This window comes from Chaetura pelagica, unplaced genomic scaffold (assembly GCF_000747805.2).
Source record: "Chaetura pelagica isolate M959 unplaced genomic scaffold, ChaPel_1.0 scaffold117, whole genome shotgun sequence".
NCBI lineage: Eukaryota > Metazoa > Chordata > Aves > Apodiformes > Apodidae > Chaetura > Chaetura pelagica.
Window position 1 is genome coordinate 7,511,306 of NW_009954185.1, and position 18,365 is coordinate 7,529,670.

The 18,365-nt window shown below is 41.9% G+C and overlaps 1 protein-coding gene across 1 annotated transcript in view; it reads left to right on the forward strand.

Moving 5' to 3' along the window:
- Window positions 1-18,365, forward strand: part of ETV6 (ets variant 6) — a 165,183-nt gene that overhangs the window by 65,008 nt on the left and 81,810 nt on the right. Inside the window, exon 2 of the mRNA XM_010003023.1 lies at window positions 8,659-8,788. Within this exon, the coding sequence (XP_010001325.1) occupies window positions 8,659-8,788 (130 nt within the window). The remainder of the gene's footprint in view (window positions 1-8,658; window positions 8,789-18,365) is intronic.

Consider the following 18,365-nt stretch of genomic DNA (forward strand, 5'->3'; position numbering starts at 1 on the left):
AAAGTTGTAAAAATGTCAGCCTTGTGGGATTAAACTGTTGTTTCACCAGTTCTCTGGTCTGAAATGGTCTTCCAATGCCAGAACCCAAGCTTGTCTTCTCAGTGCCTCCAGTGGCAGGTAATTATTCTTTGTAGAGGAGAGGTGTTCTTGTGCTTACCAGGGTGGTCACCTACATGATCAAACATAAACAATTTTTTTCCTGTTTGTTATAGTAGCTGATTTTTGGGTGTGCCTGTATTTTCTAATGGTAACAGATACAAGATAATTATGGCATATCATGATGCAATTTGTTTCCAAACAGGTATATATGCACACTGTTCACCCTCAGGTTCAAACTGATCTCATGTAGTTAAAGAGAGTAAACGTAAGTGACTGAACCAGAGACAATTAAGACTGAGGCTCGTATGTGGACTTTACTTCTACTAATGTAAATCAGGAAGAGAGTAATTGTTTTTAAAAATTTTCTGGAGAACTTTGCAGGTATAGATGAGAGCAGAGTCCAGCCATGCAATGGGACTGAGAAAGGTAATTTCTTACAGTTTTGAATTGTGTTTTTAAAATGTGTATTTCAGAGTGTTACAGCTCCTCAGGAATTTTGTTTCCATTGGTGACTGAGGATTAAAAGAAGCTATGACTTTAATGTGAATTAGTCTCCCATGACTTTTCCACTACTTAACCGATGGATACGTAGATAATCCATGGCAGTGAATGAGTTGACCTCATCCATGTGACAGCTCTGACCTGTGGTTCATGCTGTGGAAGTACTTGATATGCCCTGTTGTGAAGGATCCAGTTCACAATAATGGCAGCATCAGTAAAAATGTTCAGAAAGCAACACTTTTCTTGTAGAAAGACCAGAAATTATGCTTGTCCTGGGCAATGTGTTTGAATACACAGTAGTGTTGTAGCTTGCCAGTACAGTGTCAGCTCCATAACACATCTGGGTGGAAACACTTGTGCTGCCATGCCAGCCCTGAGATGCTGCAGAGTAGCTCCAGGATTCTCCTTTCCCATAACCAGTGAGAAGGCAGCTCCCTGTACACCATGTTACCCCTTAGTTTTTCCATCTCAGTTTCATGGCCTCCAGAAATTTTGCATTGAAATGAATGCATGACTTCAATCCTGGATGTTCAGGGTGTGAATTCCCACGCTTACAGGCAGGATTGTACAACCACCGTATGCTACAGAGGTGAGGCTCCTCAGCATTCCCTGTTTGAGAGAAGAGAACAAGAAAAAGATGCAGTGAAATATCTTTGACATGTAGATATCTAAGCCTGGAAAGTCTTTCTTTGTTGTCCTCCCTGCTTCCCTGCTGCTTACTCACTGGCCACAGTACTTCAAAGCCTCATGTGTTAGCTGTGCAATAAGCTCTCTTAGCCTTCTCTGGTGCTTTGTGGTAAGTGAATGTGCTAACGAAATCATGATGTAGGCACAAAATGAGTTGCCTTGTGGATCAGAACAGTGTCCCACCTCTCTCTATGTCCTGGTTAAAAGAGGTCAGTAGCAAGTTCTTCGGAGGAATGTTGTAGTGACAACCCCATAATGCAATTTTGGAGTCACATGTGGAAAAGAGCCAGGGGCAGATGGTTTCTTAACATCAGGCAGTTGAATTTGTGGCTGACTTCTGCCTTGAAGTAGTAGGTCAGGTGAGCACAAAGTCCCAGATTTACTGCCTCTTCTTAGAATTTCATTGCAGAAGGGTGGTAGAAGAGTCTCCCACTTCAAATCGATAAAGCTTTGCTCCTGTTTTGGAATGTGACGATTCTGCTTCAAATTCTGAACCAGAATGTGTTTCCTATATATGTTTTATGCTGCCTAGCTTTAATATCTATGGATAGCATTCTTTAATATTAATATAAATGAGTAATACTTTCTTGAATCTTATTAAGCTCTTTGCATTACTATTATATTGTAGTTTTACTTGCTATTATAGTCTCACAGCCTGTGTCTACTCTCTAGTCCCCCACATTATCAGTGACCTCAGCAAAGAAATGCTTTCGAGCACGTGGTTCACCTAGTTTTTCCTTCATTCATATTTGCTAATTTGAGATATTTTGCAGTGCTTAGACAATAATGCAACCATATCATGACATTTTCAACAACAACATTAACATCCACAAGCTGCCTTTTCACAGCACTTGAGTGCATCGATATTGCTGTCTGTATTGTTTTAATTTAATTAGAACAGTGGCTGTAATACTTTTGGGAGCAGCATGAACTTCCCCACTGTCTCCTGTCTCCTTTCCCTTTCCCTTTTGTGATGAACTGTTGCACCTCTGTGGATTTTTTTGTTTGCTTGAGTAAGGGTTGAGACATAAGAGGGTAGCCATCTTCTGCCCCTGTGCTGGAAGGTTCATCAGGGGCAGGCTGAAGGGAGGAGGCAGGGAGGAACTGAACTTCACAAAATCAGTAAGGTCACTGAGACAGTCTCTGCTCTCTGTGTGCAGGAAATGAGATGTTAATCTTTTCTCAGTGCTGCTTTGCATAAGGTCCATTCCAGAGAACTGTGTTTGTTTTAATTTCTGTAATTACTGATAGTGCACTGATTATGCTGCTCTAGATTTGATGTGAATTGCTGGATTAATGGGATCAAAAATGAGGAGAAATCTGCCATGGAAATTAAGAAGATGACAACAACTGGGGGAAGGGAGGGAAGTGGTGAGTTTAATTCATACCCTGGTACAGCAGAGCTCTGTTTTTCTTTTTCTGGGGCCTGATCCTTTGCTCCTGGCAGAGGTTAGAGTTTACAAGCTGTAATATTTACCCAAATCCCAAAAGGTTTTAATTGTGTACCTGATGTCATACAGTCTGTAAGGGGGGGCTGATCTCCTCCTCCCTATGGTAGATTCTGTAATGCATCTCATAGTGGTCTATTGCACTTTTGTATCCAGCTATAATTTTGCATGCAAAACAGTGGTGAACACTCCATAATGTCTTCCTTCCTCTTCCCCTCACTTGCTTCCCTAATGATTAACTTACTTGAAACTCCTGCTGTTGTCCCCTGTGCTACTCTGTGGCCTGTTTACCAGCATTGCCCTGCTGAGTGCCCAGATGTGCAGGGCCTTCTGAATCTTTCCTGCAAGCACCTCATTCTCCCCAACAACCATTTTTTCTAAGGCAGTTTTCCCCCTTTGCCATACCCAAGGCAACTACTCCTAGGAGGATCCACAGTAGCAAAACCAGACTCCCCCCAGCTCCTGGCCTATTGGTTTGTCTTTCCACTTTTCTTGCCTCAGTGTGCTTGCTGAAAAAGATAGCAGCCCTGGTCCTGTGTCCTTGCAGAGCTGAACATCCTTCTTGATTTGGGGTATACAGTGTTGCATCAAGAACACCAACTTTCATTACAACTGTATGTTTCAAACCTGGATTTGCACAAGGCAGGGGTATGTTACTTGGGGGCTTTAAAGTCTAGGGCTTCCTCAAAAAATGAAGAGGTCAGCAGAACATCTGCACACTTGCTAGCACTGCCCTTTCTGAGCACACATCCTACAGGTGAGGAGTGGGAGCAGGGTGATGGGATGATATCCAGGGAGCTGGAAGCTTCCCTTAAAGCAGCATCTTGCTATCACTGTCCTACAAATAAGCAAGGGTGGCCTGTGAGGACAGGCTGCCAGCTGTTGGCTTTACAATAGTTACTGCAGCACAAATCACTGCATCTTCTGCCTTGTGGTAATGCCTGCTTCTCCAGGGAGCAAGGAAAACCTGGGCCATGTGGAGCAGCAAAGATGGACTGGAAATGCCACATGACAGGCATGGAGCAGCACATGTACACCAGCAGCCTGGGAGCAAGCACATGTCAACTTTCACTCTTGGTTAACTTTGTCCTGTGTAGTATCATTACATGTAATATAGGAGTAGGTTTTTACACTGTGATAACAGGCAGCTGCCTTGTATGTCCCACACATACATTGTATTTGCAGACTGTGCTGGCCATTTTCGTTTTCTGAAGACACACTGCATAGGTGCTGTGTTTCTCTGATTTATCAATTGAAAAAAAAAAAAGTCATTTTAGAATACCATCCTATCCAGGATGTATACTGAATTAGTTGTGTCATTGAGGCAACATGAAGGCTTATTTAGCATGCTTTCTTATATATTTTATTTCAATTTCTGCAAAAGCATGTAATCCTTTGTGCTTGCCATCTGAGTGGAGTTAGAAAAGAAGAAAAAAGTCTGTCAGGTGACAAGCTGAAGAACATTCATGATGAAGGCTGCTGCTTTGGAGTTTAGAATGGTATAATTTTAGCAAAAGCAGAAAACTGTTCTTACTTGCAGCTTCACTCATCCTCAACTCTTTGAGATTTTCCATTTAAAAATTATTATTTTAACAATATGAAATACTTGTGTTACTGACAGAAGTTTCTAACTGCTTAGGTAGAGTTTGTGTGTAAAGGATCCACCCCGGTTCTTCAAAGTGAATTCAGTGTGTGCTTTGATGCATTTGGGAGTCTACCCAGCTGTTGCATATATGCTCCTACCAGATAGTCGTGATCAATATAGCTTTTGAGTTACCTTTCTTTTTTAGACAGGATGGTTTAATCTAAGGTTTTCTCATCACTTGGATATTTAGTATTTTGTACTTTTCTCATATAAAGAGGGGAAAAAAACCCCACCATAGCTCATCTTGATTCTTAATCATATCTGAATATGTTTCTGCTAGCTTGGGCAGGTGAAAGCATGCCAGCAGACCTGTCTGGTTGTCTAGGTGGCACTGTTGAAACACCAGCCACTGTTAGAGTAAACCCCAAGGAGGGTCTCTACAAAGGTTGCCTTAATGCATCTCTTCAATTATTGTAGTCAAGGTGAAATTTCATGATTAAACTTTCCTGACTCACTGTAAGCTGAAGAAGCCTTTAAAAAATTATGGCAGCAAGCAATATGCAAACTATTTTATCCACCTCATTGTAGCTACTGGCAAAATACTAGGGAGCTGCTATTCTGAAGTTGCTTGTAGATGGCAGTTGCTTGGGGCTGAGCCATTTGGTCACTTGTGGCTTTAAATGTCTCCTGGCAGGCAGCAAATTTGGCATGTGGTAATGCCAAGCTCTTTCCTAGCAATCATCACCAGTAATCTCAAAGGACCACATCAAATGTGTATTGATTTAGTCTCTTTTACCAGTAGACTAATCTGCAGCAAGGCTGTTTGCTCAAGTACACACAAGTTTTGTGCTGGTTCTGCCACCAGCACTACCTGTCCTTCCTCCCAAGCTGTTGCTTGAACATCCCTACCATTGAACCATCTGTTCTTGGCCCTAACCCAAGGGGGAATATTAAACTGATAGGTTAGGAAACTGTTTCAGAAAATGTCTTAGTAGTGGAGTATCTAGTTGCATAACCTTGGAAGCATGAGACACCAGCCATGTTTTTGTTTGAGGGATCCCATGGAGAGAAGCACTAGTGAGTTTGGGAGTTGTGAAGATTAAAGCAAATCTATTCTCAGTGGTGTTAGCACAACAGGTACCTCCTGAAGGTGTGACTCTGAAAAGCCTTAAAAAGCCTGGAGAAGCATTTGTGACCTTGTGCATTCATGCGTCTGTGTAGGCCAGGAGTTGCGTGTGGCTGAAGCTCAGAGCTGTGGGCAGTTGCAGAACTGGACTGACATTTGCAGTTCTGCTTCCAGCCTTGTTATTGACTCATCCTGCAAACAGGGACGAAGCTCATTTTTCCACAAGCTCAGTGCCTTGACCTCCTTGTGACATTACCATTCCACACCTTTTGGAAATGTGGCCAGGACAGTTACAAGGACTGCTCGTTCAGGATGCACTTGTTAAATGTATTGCCCTTGAGAGGCACACGCTGTCCTTTTTCAAGACAGCTTAAGTCTGAAATTACTTAGCTCATTTGAGCTCTGCTCTTTCTGTAATTCAAGCTGTCCATGAGTCTAATAAAAAGAGAAAGACTTACCTAATGTCTGTAAATTGCTTTGATATTTAGGTTAAAGGTGCTGGAAAAAAATGCAGGTTTGGTAAAAGAGGGCATTTCAAAGGCACTAATAAGAGTTGGATATCTAGCTCCCCTTTGTGCTCTGCAAGTATTACCAAGTCACACGTTACTGTGGACATCCAATATGTGTGGAAAAAGTGACTGTATTTCCACAACTCTTTTGTTTTTTTCTGTCCTGTTCTTATGAATACTAGGAAACAACTAATCAAATGTATTTATTTTATAACAGTAAATATCAATGAAGCTATCTTGGTATAAATCGGGTTACTGCATTTCTTTAGGAAGTTGTAAGTGTGGAGAAAAAGGCAGCAGGTACTGGAAGCCCGATGTCTTTGTTTGATACAACACCTTCTGGGTGTTGAGGAAAGTGCACAGGTTTCTGGATTTAATTTCCTCTTCTGCTTGCACTTTCTTCCTGCTGTTGGCCAACGAGAAGGCCCTTTGAAGCCACTGAGCCTTTGTCGTTGCAGTGGTGAGTCAGTATTTCTGTGAGTGTGAAATGTGACCTGAGTTTGGACTGTTCTTTGGGAGGGAGGGAAGGAACTTCAGGTCTCCCAGCTATCCTCTAGTGCTTGTTTGCAGAGGCAGGCATTGGTGTGGCTACACTTCAGATATGTTATTCTCTTTTATAAATATCCCATTCAATAAACAAAATGAGCAGCTGCAGGGTGGTTTGATTATCTGAGCTGTGGATCACAGCAGGAAATGCTAGGAAGTGTGGCCGGTCTTGTTGGGAATGTCAGCTATATGCCCCATAGTGAGAAGGTGCAGATGTGCAATGAGACCACAGAATGGGTACAGAGAGCTGCTCCTCACATGGAACCCAGAGCCAGCTGTTTTGGGTCAGGCAGGGAGCTGCGTAAATTGAAAGCATAATAATGTTTTGTAGCTACATAGGTGCATCTTTCACCAAGTCTCAATGACCATCCCTGTTTGTTCCCTGAGAAGAACTAAATTTATATGAACCAGTGGATTGCTCTTGCCTGAACAGCGATGGATAGAAAGAAACTGGGAGAACACAGCAGGGCGTTAAAGGGCTTTGTGAAAGGCTAGAATATAAGATTGAGCAATTTCTGGTTATAAAGGACTTAGCTGAAAGCCACAGAGGCTGGACTTGAAGAAATAACAACATAGTGGTAGTGGAGTGACCCAAGCCTGTCTCCCCACTCCATCTAAACCCAGAATAGTTAATGCTGAGATGGATCATTTATTCTCCACATGCCGTCAGTCTTCTCTGCCATGACTATTATCAGTGGTGGCTATAGTCTAGTGGTGGGACTCCAGGCATTGAGGCAAATCTTCTGGTTCTGTGTGAGCTCCTGAGCAGGAAGCTGGTAGCGGCGCCTGGCACCAGAATGAGCTGGGCTTGCTTTGAAGTGGTGGCTGAGAGGTGCAAGACTTCCTAGGTAGTTCCATGTCCCATTTCTTTTTGGACATGTCACGTAGTCTTTGAGTTTTCTGTCCTTGGTACATTTAGTTATTTACTCAAGTTGTACAAACTTCTTCACCTTGCTGGTGGTGAGGGTGCCAATGTTACGTTCTGCAAGTTCCCTGCCACACTGCTGTGATAATGTTGTGGTTCATAATGGGAGTAATCACCTTCTCTTGCATCAGCACCAAGTTTGTCTTTTCCATTTGCCAGAGATCAGGGTCAGAGTGGGGAGCTGCACATGTGCTCTCATGCAAAGGCTCAGAAATTACTGTAGCTCCTTTTGCTTCTGCATGTATCTGGATGTAAATCCACACTGCATGCACTGCCATCATTAAATGTCAGCAACACAGGTTTGGGGAATAACATGCACTGCCTTCCAGGAAATCATATGATAATGATTTTTTTATGCTCCTGTAAAATTGTGGCAATGTTTATTTACAAAAGGGTATAATATGTGCTGTGATTGAAGTACATGCTTTAGAGTATGGAAGGATTTTCCCTTCAGATCAGATGAAATTTCAGTCTTATATTTCTTGGCAGACATTTTCAGAAATAAAAACCTAACAGTGAGAATTATGAAACTAATGCAACATTCACAAATTGCCCTTTAACTTTCTTTGGATGTAGCTGCTTTCTCTATGCTGACTTAATTAGTTGCAAGTTAAACTACTTCAAAGAAAGTGCTAGTAACTAGTTTAGGCAAGGAAAAAAGGTACTACCTTAATCAGTGGTAAATAGTTTTTAGTGATAGAGTATGGTTTTCTGCAGTAAAGACAAAACTAATTGCTTAATGTCTTCAAAAAGCTATGAAGGAGCAAAGTGTTAAATATTTAATAAAAGTACTCAGATCACGACTGATTCGTTAGCATAAGATGAAGTGTTTTTAGCACTTTCTGTAACTGTGCTCTTGCACGTGTAATGGAGTTGCCGTCCTATTTTTACCAACGTAAAATCCTCAGACTCTCTCCACTTGTGTGTCACTTCCCGTTCCCTCGCTCAGCCAATTTCTGAAAAGACCCTTGGAAACTTCATGGACCTTTTGAAAATGAAAGCTGTCACCCTAAAAGCTGCTGGGCCCTTGGGCAGCACACTGTGCTTGCCCACAGGGGAACGGCTGTGAGCTCCGTGGGTGCATCGCTGGTGCTGTTCGCCCCCACCACGTGTGCACGCTTCCTTCCTTCCTTCCACCCACTTCCCCCTCCCCTGACTTGGTTTCACACCTCTGTTCCAAAGTTCACGTTGTCCTCTCTCTCTCCCCCCGCCCCCTGCTTTCTTTTTAACAGCAGGAAAGAATTTCGTACACACCTCCAGTGAGCCCGGTACCAAATTACACTTCCTCGTCACCACTACATGTCCCAGTGCCTCGAGCGATCAGGATGGAGGAAGACACGATCAGACTGCCGGCACACCTGCGTGAGTGTCACCCGTGGAGGCTTCTTGCATTCTTGGATTGTGAGGAGGGGATGGGGTGGGGTGAGGAGGTGCCTCTATTTTTATGGAAGACAGCTGGGAAACCCCCTGGCTTTAGACTTAAAAAAAACCCCAAACAAGCCAACAAAAAATCCTCAGCTGGTTTGATTTTTCTAAAGTCTCTTTTTAACCAAAGGAAATTACTCTTAACTACAAGTACATTGCCACCCCCCATCCCCTGCACCTCCTGTCAAGGATTTGGCTTTATTTCTCATGACAGGCACAAACGCGGAGGTTTTGTTTTGACTGGAAGTTCTATATTTCTTTCCATGGTATAGGAATTGCTCAGCAATGTGCTGCAACTCAAGGTCAGTGTTTCACGATCTGTGGCAAGTAGAGTGAGTTTGTGCCATGGGCATTTTTCAGGTTGTTATGGGTCTCGGTATGAAATGCTCCTGGTGTCCAGGCTCTCTACTACATAGTGTGTGTACTGACAGAGGCAGTGAGAAAGGAGGGAAAATGAGCTTAGCTGTGCACAAAAGGATGCTGCAAAGGAGGAAGGGCTTATCACTGACGTTGAAACAAAAACTGGAGCTGGGGGCAAGGTGAGAGCCAGGCACTTCCTTGCTGATGTGAGTTATGTTTGAGGAATAGGAAAGGCTGAAGGCTGCAGGCCAACAGAGGTGAATTAGTGAGATAGGATGGGGACACAGAAGAGTGGAATTTTCCTTTTTGGAGGGGATGCAGCTCTGATGTAAATCAAGAGGTTTTAAGTAAACTTTGACAGGTGTTACATTCCTGGGGGACTTGAGCAACAACAAGCAACATGACCATGAGCAAACTTAACTTCTTGAGTTGCTATTCAACAAATGGGTTTGGGAATTTCAGAGAGAGGGAAAGAAGAGTCCATGTTTGTCACAAAACATTCTCATTCCTGCCCTCAGCTGTCTTCCAGGCATTCTCCTTTTCTGCATGCAAGCTGTTCTCTCAGTACTTCTGTAATCCCATGCTTGCTCACTTGCTGGCCACCAAGTTGTACTGCAAGGCCACTTGTTTCCCACACTGCACGGTCGTGTTTTTGCCTGCTGCTGCCTCTTACGCTCTTCTGCCTGTGCTGTCATGTATAGCCCGGGCTGTACTTTTTCTGTGCTTTCTAACAGAAATGGGAACAGATGCTGCAGCATTTCTGATAGTCTAGTCGCTGCCCAAGTGTCCCTGAGCTCCCAAGCCCTGCTTGCCTGTGCATGTGGCTGCTGGCCTGATTCTTCAGCCCAGGGAGGATGGAATTCCTGTCACATTAACAGGGCATTTCTATGTCTTGCCCTGTACGTAGAAATGAAGAAACCAATGCAGAAGCAGTTGTTCTCTTACTATTCTTTTTCCCAGTGTGGTTTTTAATCCCTTATATCTCCTCCCCTGACCCTCTCCATTTCATCAGTTGGTACTATTTACTTCTGCTGTGGGAGACACTGCCAGTCCTTTCCACAGCTGGGATCGCAGGTAGCTTTCCAGTTACGTCTCTCCCACTGGGTCTGACAGATGCACAAGGCAGGAAGGCAGAGACCCTTGATACTGAAAGCAGTGGGGCACTGGGTTTACTACCTGCTTCCCTCCTATCAAATAGCCAGCATGCTAGGTAGTGTGAATCTTAAAAGGCTTCTGCTCAGTGAAAACTTCTTATCCAATATTTTTAGGTGTGTTCCAGCCTTTCACCTTGAGTTTTGGTTTTTCTTTTGATTGGCACATTTTTAAACTTGCAAGGAGGCTTCTTTCCCATTAGTATTTCCACACCAGTCTGACTTGTAATATGAAAACACAGACAAATAATAATTTCACAAACTCTTCCACAAAGTCAATGTCTTAGGTCATAAACAACATGAAGCACGTTCACCTAGCCTTACTAGTTGTGGTATGTGGCAGTACAGTATTTTGTAGCTCAGTGGTAGTTAATATTGACCTAAACAACCAACTGACCCAAACCCTGTTAGAGCCACTGTTTAAAGTGTATAGATTCATAGCTAGGCCAGGAGGGACCATTATGAATTCCTAAAACAATCTCTGGTATAACTTGAATTACACAACTTCACTCTTCTGTGTTTAGGACCAGTAACTGTTTGAACTACAGCATGTTATGCAGAAGGATTTCTGCTCTTCATGTAAAGATTTCAGTGTTGGGGAGGATACAAGGTCTCTAGATGTTCTTTCAATGCTTAATTATCCTCCTTATTTCCTTTTTTTTTTTTTAAGTGCCCTATTTATAGTTTGAATTAGTCAAGCTTCAGTTTCCAACTATTAGATCTCATTATCTCCTTTCCTGCTAAATATTGTCAAAAGACTACTCCTGATATAGGTGCTTTTAGATAAAGTAACTTCTTAACCTTTTCTTGGCTAAACTGGATAGGAGGAGAGGTTCTTAAGGCTCTCAATCTTACTGCAAAGTTTCCAGATTTCAAATTCTGTTTGTATCATCTCTGAACTGTTTCCCACTTCAGACATCCTTCTTAAAGTGAGGACAACAGAACTGAAGATTGTATTCCAGTGGTAGTCTTCCTAATATCAAAGTATAGGAAAAACTAAGAGCCTTTTGAATCATGAAGTTTAAGAGGTATTAACATGGGATTTTGCAAGTCCTACATGGACCCTTGTCATTTTTTTGAGATGTGTGTAAATCCAAACTGCCTTAAAAGGCAGGCAAAGTAGCTAATTTCTAGTTCAGACTGTGGTAGTGTGTGTGAAGATTTGGTCTAGATCTGCAGAATTTGAGGGGTTTTTTAGGTCTGAGATTTTATTTGATTCCAGCCTAATTGTTAAGGCAAAGCATAAGAACCTCCCTCAGCCCTCCTCCAGTGCCACAAAGAGATGTGGTGAGCTTCTCCAGCCACGCACGCACAGAGCTGACAGCTGGTCTCCACTCATTCTGTTTCTATGACATTCTGGTGGTATTTACTGAAATACAGGTGGAGTTCAATCCTCACTTGTACATCTTTGTTTCTGCCAGCATGCAAGTTGAAGACCTATGCTAAGGTGTGGCTGAAGTAGCAGTTGGTCCAAGCAAAAGCAGAACTAGAGACAAATGTTTCAGGTGGAACATGAATGTTCTCTGTGGATTCAGACAGTTTAATGCCTTCCTATTAGAAATGTCACTGTTTCTAATGTTTAAGAGTGCTCTGAAGGTGCTACAAGCTGATCATATCAAGACAATTAGTAGAACAATTTCCTCTGGTGCCATAAATTATTTCTTACTGTTTGGTAGCAAATGGGTCTCAGCTATGCTGAGCTGATTTGATCCATAGGATGGAAAAGGGAGATGTGCAAAGTTTAGAGGGGTAGAAGGCAAATCCCTCTTTGCTACAAGCATGCAGAGGACTCCTCTTTGGTCAACACAGCTAGAAATATAAAGAGAAATCCCTTTTCCTGGGGGTGGTGTGAAGACACCTTTCCCCTTCTTGCACAACCTCTCATTTTAATTAGCTGCTTTCTTTCCAGCCTGCCCTATTCCTGTAGTATAGAAATACAATGTCATCAGTCTTAACTTTAAAGCTCTGGGAGAGTGAGAGTAATTTTCTCAAATACACAACTTTCTCTGATGCTGTACTTCTCTGTAATGGAGTTTTGACCCATACACTTGTTTGCCTAACTTCCATTTCTTACCTAGTAACTGAGTATGGGAAACATTGTAAAGAAACTATCAGTGGGGAGGTGGAGAATATACTTTCTTTTGGTTTAGGTATGTAGTGAGAAAGTACAGTGATCTCCAGATTGTTCTTTGTCCCTGGTGTGTATGCTGTAGTAGCTTTGAAGCGTATCTGATCTCCACTAGACTGCACTAATGTCAGACAGGAGGAGTGTTTGGAAAATTGAGATGTTTACCGAGGATTCAAGAGGAGCAAGTTGAGCCCTCACACAAGGCTCTGCCCTTGGTGCCTTCTGTGACCTTGGACATCTTGTTTTCATTTTCCCACTGTAAAATTAAAAAATACTGAGTGTAAAGTTTCTTAAAATTTGTGAAAACTAGTACAGTGACTGCCCAGATATTGTTGATGTGAAGAATGCTGACATAGGTTGAAGTCCTAAAACTATTTGCATACCCCTTATCTCTGAGGAAACTTACTCCACATTACCATGGAGAAGAAAGTGCTCTTTTTTCCTCTCTCTTTCCTTTCTTTTTTTTTTATTAAAACCAATTTTTCCCCTTGTCTAGCACAATGTTATAGTTACTCATTTTGTGCTATGGCAAATACCTTGTGGCAAAAAGTTTTTGGAACTGCATAGAGGATACTGTATTTAAGAGATGGGTACGAGATTATGTCCCTGTGTCTATTAATATGCTGTGAATCAGAGAACAGCTTTTTCATTTTTTGTAACAAAAAATGAGGTGGTTTGTTTCCTACAACAGCAGCTATAAATGTGTGCTAAGGGCTTCATGATGTTCTTCATCTCCTTCAACATGAAACTTCTTCAACAAGAGGGACAGAAAGGAACTTGTTGCATGCTCTGATCCTGTGCAGCAGCATTTCCCCCTTGCACGTTTCTGTCAATTTGTGCACTCTGATTTTTATCTCTGAAGGGCATCTTCCTTTGGGAACTTGTGTGTGTTTGTTTAGGGAGAGGGAGCTCATGGGCAAAGATTTCAGTGTTTTTTATTGATACAAGCATGAACAGGAGATCCTTTCTCTAAACTAATTACTCTTCTTTCCTTATTGTTGGCATCCTTCACATGCCTGCAGCCCATGGCACAGTGTGCCTCGCTATGGTGTGCTTTGCTATACTTTTCTCTACACATGAAGAAATTATTCTTGCTGCTTCTTTTTTTTTTTTCTTTATTTCTTTTTCCTGAACCCTCAACAGCCTTAACTAGTGTTCAGAGTAAAATTACACACTCAAGGTGTCAGGGTACATGCATGACACCTCGTAGGGGAGAACTTTTACATCAGGAACAGTTGTGTTGTTGTCTTCTTGCCTGCACTCACTTTTTGGGGGGAGTCATGTTTGTCAGGAAAGCCAAGGATCTATTTGTAAAATTGAGTACTTTTTGTTTCAAAATGTAGGCTTGGGTTCTTATCTTGGTTTTTCTAGTGCATGATTTATCTAGGCTACAGCTTATTTTTATGAACTTCAGAGTATCCAGACCCGGTCACATACAGCTAGTCAGATCACATTTTTTATTTTGGTGTCTCTGTGTTGCTTGTAATTACTGTCTATTCTGCTGCCCTCATTAAGGAGTACAGAAGGGAAATTTTAGTTTTCTTATATGATTTTATTAAAGCCTTTAAGTTTGCAATGAGTGCTTCATAGGAGTCTCTCTGCATGCCTATTTATATTGGTATTTGATATTCTGATTAGGTGGTGACCAGTCTGCTGTAGCCCTGTCTTGGGTTCAACACCTTTGTGACCCTGGCTGTACTACATTCTGAAAAAAAGCTCTCTGTTTAGGAGTAGCAGAGCAGGCCAGATAATTGGGCTCTCAGATGGGCAGGTCCTTCAAGACATTTATATCAGGCCTGAAAGCAGTTTATTATGAGTTTCTTTCTCCTGATCACATATTGTTGCTTATATGCATAATTTGTGTTTTAAGGACACTGGTTTTCTTTTTTTTTTTTTTTAAGGGAATGTAGGAAACAATCAAGAGAAGGAGGAGGGAACAACAACATTGTCAGGGTTGCCAAGGATCCGTTTTTCTCTCTAGTGTCACTTAATTATGCTGCTCCTTTTATTAATCCTTTGGCACCTGTTAATTATTCTACAATTTTGGCTAGCAGCTGGAAAGCCGCTTTGAAGCATTAAGCATATTGTTATTTAGTTACTATAATATTCAATGCATTGAACTGAAGTATGTAGTGAGATGGGAAAAAAAGCCCTTCACCCTAAGCCACATTTAGAGCAGCAAGCAATAAAAATATTTGCTTTGGAAGAACCTTTGTGGAATAAAACTGACTGACGCACATACAGGGAAAATAAAATAAAAACTGCAGAAGAGAAAGGACTGTGAGAGGTGGCCAGAATGTCAAATTAATGTCTCCAAGACTAATCCCGATCCCACTGAAATGAGTGTGATCATACAGACAGGCAATTTGGATGGGTGGGAAGCCCACTCTCAGATTCACTCTTGCACCATGAGAGGGCCCAGCATAGATGCTACTGTTCTACTTGAAAAAGCTTCATCTGGAATATGTTGGACTGGTAAGCATGAAACCTCAGTATTGTTCCAACTGGGAAAGCCATGGTAGGAAAATCCTGCTTCACATTTTCTGGCATTGTCTTTGTTCATCACCTGTGAGAAACAGCCCCATGTCTCACAGGATTTGCATCAAGGTGACTCAGGACCACCTCAGCTGTCACCCTTGATGTAAACAGTTGCTGAGTTGAACCCTGAATCTGTTAGTTCCTTACTGCTGGCTGGTGACTATAGTGGAGCCGTCCAGGTTAAGTGTGAAAAAACTAGTCATAAAGGGCCACTGCTGTGAGCTGCTTTCTGGTTTTGAGAGAGAATTGTAGAGTCAAGTGCTTTTGTTCTTTTTTCTTTCTTTCTTTTTCTTTTTTTTGTATGTACCTGCTGGTTACCCCCAGGCAGTTAACACGATGGTGTCCTCCACCAGCAGTCCCCAGTGGAAGCGAATGGAGGGATGAGATCTGTCCTACCCCAGTGGGAACTTAGAGAGCAGTTGTGAGGCGAGAGGGTGAGACACCTGAGCTTCAGGGCATGGGCAGCCTGCCGTGTGGGAGCCCCAGTGGTGCTAAGCCTGTCTTTCACCCTCCTGGAAAGCTTCACCTCAGGGTTTTAAATCTTCAAAACACGAAGTCACCTCTGTTCAGAGGGGAAAGGGAGCAGTGTTGCTTTAATCTGGGATTCAAGCTGATCCCTTGTGGAATTCCCCTGGAAAGCGTAGGGAGTAACAAGAAGCAAAAGCAGAAGGACATTTATGGTATTGCTGCGTTTGAAGCATTTTTAGCTTTGTCTTAAAGGGATGCTGTCAAGATCAGTGAACCTAAAATTAGCTTGCTTTTCTCTTTCCATCCCAAATGTGTCTAATTTTTCATTTGTATTATAAGTGCTTCCATGTTAGTTTTGGTGTTGTGTTTTTTTTTTAAGAGATTAATGTAAAGAACCCAGTGTTCATAAATAGCCCTATAATTAAAGAAAACACAGAAGAGAAACTGCATGTCAGCCATGACTAACAACTCCACAATAACAAATCATTGTGTGGTGAGCACCCTGCAACAAAACACAAATGTGGTAGAAAACCCTGCAGAAACAACATAGCACGTGTGCAGTGTCCACTCCCCTAATAAAAAACAGAGCTGAGTCTCTGAATATTGGAAGAGAGCACTATTGTGCAGCATTTAGAGGAGCATGTAGTGTCTGACGAAGAACCTGCTGCAGGTCAAGGTACCAGGGATTAATGTAATCTGTATACACACACAGAGAAAACAATTATTTATTTGGTCCTTTATGAGAGGCTGGATTTCCTTCTGCTGTCCTTGTGTGGCTTCTCTCCCCTGTGCTGGCATTCATTGTGCTACTGAACAAATACAGCCTTACAGAATCTCAGTTAAATAGGATTTTATATACATTTTGCAACTCTCCATTTTACTGCTGGAGCAGAAAGACTAGATGATTTGTAAGTTTGTTGAAGAATTTTTTTGTTAAAATGGTTCCATCCAGATTTGGAGGCCCAATCCAATACCTCAGTCAAGAGCCTCTTCTCAAGATGATTTTCCAAATGTACTGAGGAGAGGGAAGCACTTGTGCATCAGCTATTCCCCTGTTGTGGATGCTTGTGTGCTGTCTGTCGTTTATGGAATGAGTAAGTTTGAATGTGCTCACTCCTCATATGAACTTTGTTTCATGGAGGGCTAGCAGGCTGCTATTAATGTAGCAGTGATTTGTATACTTAATAAGTATGTGGTTGATGATGTTGTGAGTTTAATAAATAGATACCATTGACTGACTTTCTCGAGTTAAAGCATTGAGATACTCAATGAAGCTCAAGCTCCAGATCTTTGTTTGGAAGTCTTTATGCATAGAAACCATACCATAGGGAGTAGCCCTAAGCACCCAGCTTTATTTGTTGCATGTACCTGTCTGTTTTTGATCTCCAGTTACCTTTGTATCCCATTGAAAAAGTGTCCATTTTGCACTGGAAGCAGAGTTAAGCGGCTCTATGACAATTATGCAGACCAGAAGATGAAAACCTTAAGTTATGCTATGACAAGTTAAAATGAAATTAATATCTCTAATGATTAACCAATGCAATTCTTCCAGCCTTCAGAGTCCACAGGCGTAGTATGGGATGTTCTGTAATCAGTGGAGAGGTAGGATGAGGGACTGTGGTAAAATCCTCAGTGTTGCAGGGGATGATTCGGAGACAATGCAGGTCTTCCTATTTGAGAGTTTACTGAGTGGATTCCTGTAGCTGGAGATTAACTGCTGAAGCCCCAGAGTAACTTGTAGCATTGGATTACATGCATTTAAAAAAGCTGGACCTGTGTCCTGCAGGCAAGTACTATTCTACCCATGTCCTACATGGCCTTTGCCCTGTCACGGTGCTGTGACATACGGAAGGGATGGTATTCCTGATAAGGGCTTTTGGCATCACATACTCTCATCTTAAAGAACAAGTAGTAGTTTTGCTGACTTTCGGAGTATGCATCACTGGAGGTGCCCTGGGGGTGGAGGAGGGAGCAGTATTGGGTAACAGGAGTTCAGTCAGGAGGCTCTGACAACTGGACTGACCACAATGGAGACCTGGTCTGAACAAACCAGTTGTAGTCAGCACCATGAGAGTCAGCTCTTTGCAGATGCATTCTGGTTAGGATATGCTGTAAGAACACGGTCACTTCAGAGGAAAATGCTGTAATGCTCGTAAAGAAATTACTATCTCAACCTCCTGCAAAAAAGGTTTATTTTCTTAGCTTATGAATATGTTCACAGCATTCTCCCTTTTTCAGCTCTCTAGAAGCATTTTTTTTGTTTCCCTCAGGTGTCTTAAGGCTTCTTGTTTGCAGAACAAACCTCCCAAGGGGCTGTGACCTGGTCAGAGCACTGACATTTTATTTTAAACCCACCAGCAGCAAAAAGCAGAATATTTTTGAAGGGAAATTTCCTTTTTGGGTTTTTGTATCCCTGAAAGAATTTCCGATGTAGGCAGACAGTAATTCCCAGCTACATACTTCCTGATAAGGAAACAGCTCCAATAAATGCAGCTATAAATAGCTCCCTTTTTATTTTTTAAAAATGTAGAGAGATTTGTTTAGCTTTTCTTTCAAACTGTTGAAAGAAAAGGGACAGTGTAGGATAAGAGTCTTAGGTTTAGCACCCGTTTGCTCTCCAGACCCACAAATTAAGGATTTAATCTGCATCTGTACATTTAATTACATAAAGTTTAGATGTCTTTATTTCTGCTCATCCTTCTCACAACACTGTAAAACAAGAAAACACATTATTTTTGTGTTGCAAATATAAATTGCGTTTTGCCCTCCTCATGAAGGAAAAGTAGTACCTGCTTGAATCAGAATTCATAATGCTTTTGCTGTGTATCTATATTTTAGCTCTTTTTTCTATATATAGTTTGTTAAGTTG